This window comes from Raphanus sativus, chromosome 5, assembly GCF_000801105.2.
Source record: "Raphanus sativus cultivar WK10039 chromosome 5, ASM80110v3, whole genome shotgun sequence".
Classification (NCBI taxonomy): Eukaryota; Viridiplantae; Streptophyta; class Magnoliopsida; order Brassicales; family Brassicaceae; genus Raphanus; species Raphanus sativus.
The window spans coordinates 30,305,812-30,314,993 of NC_079515.1; the positions used below are offsets into that span (position 1 = coordinate 30,305,812).

The following is a 9,182-nucleotide window of genomic DNA, read 5'->3' on the forward strand; positions in this document are numbered from 1 at the left end:
GTTTGGCTCTATTTCATTTTCTTCTTTTCTATGTCAGACTCCAGATATACAAATCATCATCATTAGAATTATGATTCGAACTTGTAATTATTTTTCATATGCAAGTATTTGATGAATGCTAAAGCATTTGCTCAGGTAATTCTCTTTTTTTTTTTGAACACACTCAGGTAATTCTCTTATTTCAGCTTTTCTTACTTGTATGCAACTATCATTCCATGAGATAAATTATATATGTTTCGAATGGTTTGGAGGTTGGAGTAAACACTTAAAATCTGAGCGTTAAATATGAAAGTTTTATTGGGATATCCGCAAAGCCAGCATGTTACAGTGTATTTGATAAGAACATAATTTCGGTTGAAAGTGTAGGTGAAATTTTTTAAATTGAAATTGGACTTGGCAAATAAACATAAAAGATAAAAGAAATTATTATATATTATATCTGAATCATGCTAAAGACTGCATATATATCCTTTGAATATGGATCAAAGCCAAGTTATAGTTCATTACAAAAGAGTTTAGTCGTCGAAAGACGTATGAGAGATGTTCTCGAATTTTAATTTGTAGAAAGTTGTTGATATGATTGTAGATGATTTATAAACTTGAGGAGTCTCCTTATTTATATAAATTTCAAGGGGTGTATTTTTCTAAACTTTGCTTTTTGTTTTTAGATAATTTGTATTTTATCACCGTTTTTTTTGTTGAATTCATTTTTCTTGTTGATTTTCTATTATTTGTGGATTTCCATCTAATAGATTGGCTGATTTGAGTTTAGAAAAGGTTCTGAAAAATGGACATACCCATCTCTAAGACATCCCAATATAACATAGTAGTTTAGTGATATTAATAATTTAACAAAAAAACATGTATAAGTACACTAGTAATGTGCTTTTTTGACCGCACAATGAGTCTCCATATAATATATTCTCAACTGAAAGGACAATATCGAAATTTCTATATGTTCCATTTTGTTAAATATAAGTATGATAAGTGGAACTTTAAATTTTTGTTGGAGGATCGATGACTTCTTTTTTGTCGATCAACCACAAGACTACAAGTCGAAATGTCCAATCCTCAGATAGGTACGATACGTTGATTTTGATGCCTTTAGAATTTGTAGTGTGACTAATGAAGGTACAAATATTAATTTATTCATACAAAAATGGAATAAGAATTTGATAATAGGGTCAACCGATCTTCTTAAATAGTTATATTCTTCTTGATCAAAAAAAAGTTATATTCTTCAATATACGGTTGTTTTTTTGTTTTTGCTTAAAATCATATACGGTTGTTGTCAAAGGGCCTTCTTCCTTTTTTGTGCATGCACTAAAAGTCAACCATGTGTCTGTAAATGTTCTAAAAGGAATAACTACTAAACATGAAATTATTCACACAATCCTCACTGCATATATGTCTATAAATACCTTCATCATGAGTCAGAGCATTACCATGACAAGATCACACAGTCTAAGGAAAAGAGGTAGAGAGAAAATGACGACGATGATGAGCGTTTCTCTTTGTATCAGAGTCTTGCATGGAAAAATAGAGAATGATATTGAGCCAAAGATGACTTGCCGAATTTACCAACAAATCTAAAACTGATAGTGGTCATTGGCAAGTTGACTTTGGCTCTGTTTCATTCTCTTCTTTTCGATGTCAGACTCCAGATATCTATCTAGATATTAGCATCATCATATCATCATCTTTGGATTGCGTATTTAGTGAAAGTTAATATGTTTACTTCCCCTTCTCTTGCATTTATCCAGTTTGAGATTTTGTTACCAAAATAAAATTAGTTTTCGGTTATGTTGGTTAATGCAAAACTGAAAAAAAGTCTTAACAAATGTGATTCACTTTGGCATTTGTTTGATATAATATATTTACTAGAACACTAATGTGGTGGTTTCACTTCATGTCACTCTCTTGGATCTCTTCCTATAGAGAATTCAGCAAATTTGGAGCAATGCACTAGCCATGGACATTCGAGTTGTTTAAGCTCGATTCTTTGGTTTTAGAGATTTAGAATCTATTCAGATATTTAGTAAACTTAGTTTGGTTTCGATTCAATTATTTTGGTTTTGGTTTTGGTTCGGTTCAGATAATAAAATTAGAAACATGTTAATATCCATAGTAATTTTGGATCCCGTTCGGTTTCAATTCTTCCGTTTAATTTTGGTTGAAAAGTATAAAAAATGATTTTTAGATTAAATATCAATTTCAGATTTTTAAATAAAAAATTAGAATATTTCAGGTAAAATATTTTCGAAATTTTAGATATTTCAGCTTTTCAGATATTTTAGATATAGACATAATATTTTTTAAACTACTTAATTATTTTAAAAATAAAATATTTTTAAAATTTATAAGTATATGAACTATAATTTAGAAATTCAGATACCAATTCGAATCTCAGTGCGGATTTGTGGTATCAGTTTTTTTGTTTTAGAGATACAAGATCAGAAGATCTGCTCGTTCGAGAAGATCTAAACCCGAACCTAACTTAGTTTTTAGTTCCTGATAAATATGTGCAGGCCTAAATGACAGTGATAATGTATGATTCTGAAACTGCCTTTTCAGCCAGCAGAAGCTGGGTTTACGGCAAAGAGCACAATGAAACAAAGGCAGGAAGAAAGCTAAAGAATGAGATATATACAGTATATTGCTTGTTGAAAACGCATGTGTGATTTTCCATCAAGAGATATAGCCAATAATGGATTCTACTAATGTGAATCCGTTAGCCTAACATTTCTTTTTTACCAAAAAGGCAAAGAGATTATTACAAAGGCACGCTCAGTTGTAATCAAACCACACCAAAACAAGCCACTTAGCAAAAATAACGACAGACTTTCTAGTCAAGGTTATATTAGAAACATAGGCAGGAAAGAGTCATCTTAACAGACTTGCAATCATCTTTTGGGATTGTGGTTCTCAGCGAGCTTCGTATTGAACAACTGCAAGAGAATCAACAACGACATAAGTAGTCAGAAAGTTGATAGATTAGCACTGCAAACAAACAAAAAAAAAGGAGTAGACTATACCCAAACTTATTTACCCGAACCTAATCAAAAATCATGTCATATCAGTGTGATAAGACTCAATAAGAACAAGACCAAAAAGAGAGTCGTCAAGGAAACCTAAAACCAGAGGAGGAATAAGGATTAGTATTTTATATTAACAACGTTCACCTCTACGGGTACGCTTCTTGTAGAGAATACGGTAGCCACACTCTCTGCATTGGATCACATCCCCAGACTTCAAAGTGTTCTCCTGTCCACAGTCTTCAAAACCAAAACCATACAAAAAAAGAAGCTTAGCAAAGTAAAGATAAAAGGGCAATCTATCAGAGATATCTTCATATTGGTTTGATTGTATAATGTATGAGGCTGTTTGGGAGAAGCAGAAAAACAGGAAAGCAGAGCTCCTCCTCAAATGACATTAAGATCAAAACAATATTGAAAATACCAGATTGATCTATGCCTCCTAACTAAACCAATTATGAAATCTTTAGGGTTCTCAAAAGAGGCATCTTTTACAGAGATGAAGAAGAAGATGGGGTCTGAGCTTACCGCCGCAGACGTAAGTAACTGGTTCGGGCTGTTGATCCATTGCTATCGACTCGAGTCTGATTAATTCAACACATAAACTGAACTTGAGTCATTGAATCTTTTGCGTGTCTGAACGTAGACAGAAAAAAGGGTTGATTGCATACTTACCGAACAAAGCTAGGGTTTAGGCTGAACTACAAACACGAGCTAAGAGGCGAGTAATAAGTGAAGGGAGAGAGATGTATATCATGGCGTGTCTGCTGCTTTGATCGTTGACCGACCCATCAGCTGTGGGCTTACTAACGCAAATAATTATTATATGGGCTTCTAATTAAAGCCCATTCAAGGCATCACAATACTAGCCATGTGCAGTATCAACTGAACTTTATGTCTTCCAAATATTTATACATCTCCTTTTTTTGTGTGTGTACATGATTCATATCCGGTGTAGTAGATCTAGTGCTTTAACATAATTTTTGCATGTTTATCTTCTTTATCTTTTTTCACTTATATTTAGGATAGTGTGATTAATGAGACTGGTCGATTTGTAATTAGATAAAGAGTATAAAAAATATAATGCAGTTTTTAAAATCCATAAGTATACATCGCCAAATTCAAAAGCAAAATTAACCAAATATAATACAGAATCACATGATCAAATATAAGAAAGAAACTTGAAAGGAAGAAAAGATAAGATGAAACATGACGAAGTGTTTTATTTGGTGATAAGAACTTGCTCCAGCCCTTAAATTAGGCATCATTTTGGATATTCGTTCAAATTTGTATATTTTTTCTTAGATTGCCCAGGTTTTCTGGTGCAGCCACCTATATCCACCTATATCCACCGGAGTTTATCTATGTTTAGATCAGGTTCTGTTAATAAATATTTTGGGTCTAGTATACTTTATCTCCGGTTAATTAGACCAAAAACCTGAAACAATATGAAAATTAGAAAAATACCTAAAACAGTATAAATAGAGGAGGTCAAATACTCTAATATCTAAGGGTGAATGTGTATATTACTAATTATGGAATATTGTTTAGGTAGGAGATGCAAATTCTCTTTATCTTTGTATAAGATCTATTTTGGATCTGAATATAATTTAACTTTGGTCAATAATACTTTGATTCAGTATTATTTTATAACTACGTCTAGAACTTATTTTGTTATTCGATTATTACTTTGGGTTTAAGTCAGTAGCAGAGCAAGCTCGACTTTTTTAGTTTATCAAAAGTCATATCTAAGTGAAAACTGAAAACACAAATGCTAAAGTTCGATTAAAAAAAAGTTGTATAAGTATACTGATGAATTAAATATTTTGCTGAATGTATAATTTTTTTTGTTTAGGTGAAGCAGATATTTTGTTGAATAATATATATAATTTTTTTTTTGATCAAGAATAATATATATAATAAGATGTGAAAATATCTCTAGCTTTCGATTTTGTCGAACTCAAGCTCGACTTTTTTAGTTTATCAAAAGTCATATTTAAGTGAAAACTGAAAACACAAATGCTAAAGTTCGATTAAAACAAAATTGTACAAGTATACTGATGAATTAAATATTTTGTTGAATGTATAATTTTTTTTGTTTTGGTGAAGCAGATATTTTGTAGAATAATATATATAATAAGATGTGAAAATATCTCTAGCTTTCGATTTTGTCGAACTCAATATAATGGGCCACCATGCGACACTACAAATAACAGGAAACAAGTGTATTGATTTCCACAGAAGCAATGGCTGCTGAGAATTTTTGTTTTTATAATGTTTGAGAAATGTTCATAATCATTGAAGAAAAAAATAGTGAAGTTCAATGTATCTATCTATCTGATTCCCATATGATATGTTTTGTTTTATAATATAATTATAAGCTTTTTTGGTGGGTACCAATGTGATGTTAGGAGCTTCTTGTTATGTTTTGATTATAATGAACATTGGACTGACCCCAAAATTGTGGGGGTTAAGCATAGGATGTCACCGATTAAAATATTTTAGTCAGATTACTAATGAGTTTAATTATGACAATATGCATCGCATCTCCAAAGAGAATAACTAAGAAAAAAACGTGACGTCCAGAAAACTAGGCATACAACATATGCAGTTTGTATCACTGATACTAATCTTATTATGCTTTGAAATAAAATTGACAAAACAACACAAAACACAACTGATTTTTTATAAAAACAACGCCTCACAGAAAACTGGCATGCATAAGTAACACAGAAATTATAGTCACATCATTTTTTATTCGTCATCACTATATAGAATATATTACCAAAATAATCATCATCACGAACATCATCTATAACGATCTTCAATATTTTATATGTTTTGTTATTACTATAATCTGAATCACCAAAAGAAGTAAAATATCTTGTCATATTCGGTGATTAGTGTATTTATTCAGTACAACAATGTAAAAATGATCGTGGAAAAGTTGAAGAAGGATTAGTGTATTTATCCTAATTGTTGGAGAAGGATTACATTCCTCAACAAAGTCCATCAAATACAAAGCTTATCCTAGTTTAAACAGGTAAATCAAAAATGACTCGGTCCAGCCAATTAGATCAGTGCGAAATGAGGGTTTAGGAGAACCGAATATAAAGAGAAAAGAGAGCACAAAAAGTGATATTCAAAAACAAAACAAGACACGAGTGGTTAGAACTAGGATTTACCATCATTGATTCTTTGTTCATGCTGAAAACCTTGTCATTTTTTTCTTGCTCGTCGATCAAAATCTTGGGTAACTCATAACATGATTGATCAATAAAACATTTTTCAAATAATCCATCATCGTGTTTGCATAATCTTTGCACTCACCAAGCACAGATTTAACAGTAGTCCATGGTGTCAACTTACACACATGACCTCATGACAATCGCTTATCTCGATATGACATAATAGTTTCTTAATTTCTTCACTTATGGTCAGGTTTTTATTGTTATAATTAGAGCTTATTATCATGTACGCCATCTGTTTCACAAAAGTATCGTTTTGATGCAAAGCGTAGTTATTTAAAATTTCAATCTAATTTATAGTTACATTCAACTTAATATTAACTGCATAATACATTAATCTTATAAACAATTTATTTATCTCAAATATTATTGGTTAAAAATGTGTAACTAATAAAAATATAAACTCTGATTGGTAATTTTGAGGAATGACGAAATAACATTTTAAACGTCATTCTGCAAGTATTTTACTAATCAACAAAAATTGCTTAATATACAAAAATACTCAAAACGCAATTTTTTGTTTTCGCTGATAAAATATAAATAGATAAAAATCATTAAGTGAAAAATTAAATTTAGTAGATTATTTACAAATCAACATTTTCATATTATTAAATTATACGATAATATCATTTAAAATTTTAAATAAATAGCAATTATTTTATTTATAATAAATAGTTATGTTGTACATAAAATTATAATATAATTTGTTTTATAATATTATAAGATATCAATCTAATATTAAAATTTATTGAAAATAAGCTAAATATTTATAGTTAGAAGTAAAGTATTTTTGATAAATTTTAGATTTTTGTTATAAAAATACTTATTTTTAATAAGAAGTAAAGTATTTTCTGATAAATTTGAGTTATTTTCACATTTTGATAATTAGTTTAATTATTGATATTTTTTTCTTTTAATAATAATGTAAATATATGTGTATAATATTTTAAATAATTTAACACTTATTCAGCCTTTCACAAATTTGAAAATTTTTAGAGTTTAATTGTTTTTCTGCATGCATAAGTTTTTCTGCAGCTACATAGGAATAACAACTATTTTCCACGATTAAATGTTTTTTTTAATGTGTAAAAAGTGTTAAGTGATATTTTTTTTATGAAACAAAAGTAGTAGTGTTTATGTCTCTCATTAGGGGTGAAAAAGGGTACTAACAATTTTGGATTATATTTATAGTTCTTTTAAATATATATACTTTTTTATAAATTTAAACTTCCTATTAAATTCTATGTTAGTTTTAAAAAATTTCAGGAAACCATTTCGGATCTTTTAGACGATATTATCTTTCTTCAGTTTATATAATACTTTTATCTGATATTTTAATTATATTCTGTTTTTTCTTACTATTCTATATCTATATAGATAATTACATATAGTTTTTTCGGTGGTCCGTTTTTTTATTTTTGGTGCATATTCAACATTTGCATGTATACAACACAGTAACACAAAAATGCAGGGAAAAGATTTATCGAGAGTGCGCGCAAGATGGTGAAGAACGAAGGTGGAGAGATTCATTATATATACTCATTAGACAATCTACCCATTTAACAGATTGGACATGAAAGCTAAAATAGTCTGCGTCTAATCCAGAAGATACAATTCAACAAATGGACATTTCCTGGTTATTCCAACAAGAGAGGACGTCAAAGTAGCTGTGATTCTAACTTTATTAGCGGCTAAGTTGTTACTTTCTTGTTCAAGAAATAAATTGGGTAATCAAATAGCTCTATCCGTTGATAATTCCTATAATATGAAATCACAATAATATAATGTCAATAATATAATTCGAATTAGATATATTGGACTCGCATGGTTCTATAGTTCTTTAATACAGACATACCTAATTCTCTTAGAGACTTGTTTAAAGGTATAGATGAGAAGGTTTTTCTCTTTCTGTTAGTGGTAGTTGCGACACAATGCAACTACACATCACATGAAAGGTCATATTCATTCAATCTTCAAATAATTCTTGAACCTAATGAACCCAGGTTGGATTCTGTGCCTCCTTTCGATTATAATAATATTAATGTTGTTACTTGTTTTTTTTTTTGAAACTTTAATGTTGTTACTTGTTGCAAAAGTTGATTTGTTCGGGTTGTGATGGACGAGATGTCGGCGGAAGATGATGGAAGCTCTCCGCTGGAAAAGTTGATTTGTGTGTGGCACCTCATCTTTTGCGGTGGGTCGTTGTCGTCGAAGGAATAGCTCTCGCTTGGCGATTGATGCTTTCTATTTCAGAAACCCCAAGAGATGGAGGTGTTCGCGGTGGTTGTAGTGGAGTTGAGAACTCCGGTGTAGTCCGGTGAAGCGTACGGTCGTTAGCCGGCGGTGGTGAGAAACGGAGGTGACGAGAGGGTTTTAGTGACGCGTGTTCTTCGGGTCCAAGGATGGTAACACGTGGCTCCAAATCAAGAATAGATCTCTCAAGAGCCGACGTCGTTTTTGTGCTTCGGGTGTAGGGTTTTCCCAAATTGGGCCGGTTCGTGTGGTCCAATTGAGGGCGTTTGGGTTGTTTACTCCTGTGTGGGCTTTGTATTGTATTGAGTTTTTGCTTTTTTAATCAAAATCTTTGACGGAAAAAAAAATGTTGTTACTTGTTACTAGTATTATATACTTGTTGGCAAAAAATAGTTGGCTTGAGGCTTGAGCATACCGAGTTCAAAACTCAATTGGTAGATTATGTTGTTAGTGTTCACAATTTTTTAAAAAATGTTCATAACTTTAAGATTTGTCTTATAAAATCATTATATAATATATACATGTGTATGTTAAAACAGCCCATGTAGTTAGCTAATCTTATCAAATCCCATTAACCCAAATTTGAGTTATAAGCTAGTCATTCTGGTGTTCAATCATCGGTTAACACAATACGTTAGGGAAGATC

General features: G+C 30.8%; 1 protein-coding gene and 1 non-coding gene across 3 annotated transcripts; both read right to left on the reverse strand.

The window, feature by feature from the left end:
- Positions 1 to 2,698: 2,698 nt before the first annotated feature.
- LOC108863423 (DNA-directed RNA polymerases II, IV and V subunit 12) lies at positions 2,699 to 3,813 on the reverse strand. Of its 2 annotated transcripts, none has more exons than XM_018637845.2 (4): positions 3,711 to 3,813; positions 3,564 to 3,619; positions 3,183 to 3,275; positions 2,699 to 2,948 (listed from the first exon to the last, which is right to left on the reverse strand). In XM_018637845.2, exons 2-4 carry the CDS (start codon positions 3,601 to 3,603, stop codon positions 2,926 to 2,928), a joined length of 156 nt encoding a protein of 51 aa, XP_018493347.1. In that variant the 5' UTR covers positions 3,604 to 3,619; positions 3,711 to 3,813; the 3' UTR covers positions 2,699 to 2,925. The 2 variants fall into 2 exon arrangements, with proteins under 2 accessions (XP_018493347.1, XP_018493348.1); XM_018637846.2 differs by having other exon boundaries at positions 3,564 to 3,640; positions 3,711 to 3,760.
- LOC130495377 (small nucleolar RNA U19) lies at positions 3,369 to 3,492 on the reverse strand. Its single transcript, XR_008934648.1, has one exon. It is a non-coding gene; the product is annotated as a small nucleolar RNA U19 (small nucleolar RNA).
- Positions 3,814 to 9,182: the final 5,369 nt, after the last annotated feature.

Coding starts and splice junctions, on each gene's coding strand:
- LOC108863423 (XM_018637845.2), bottom strand. CDS start 3,603: ATGGATCAACAGCCCGAACCAGTTACTTACGTCTGCGGCG. Junction 3,276..3,563: donor AGTTACTTACGTCTGCGGCG/GTAAGCTCAGAC, acceptor TTGGTTTTGAAG/ACTGTGGACAGGAGAACACT. Junction 2,949..3,182: donor CAAGAAGCGTACCCGTAGAG/GTGAACGTTGTT, acceptor ATTCTCTTGCAG/TTGTTCAATACGAAGCTCGC.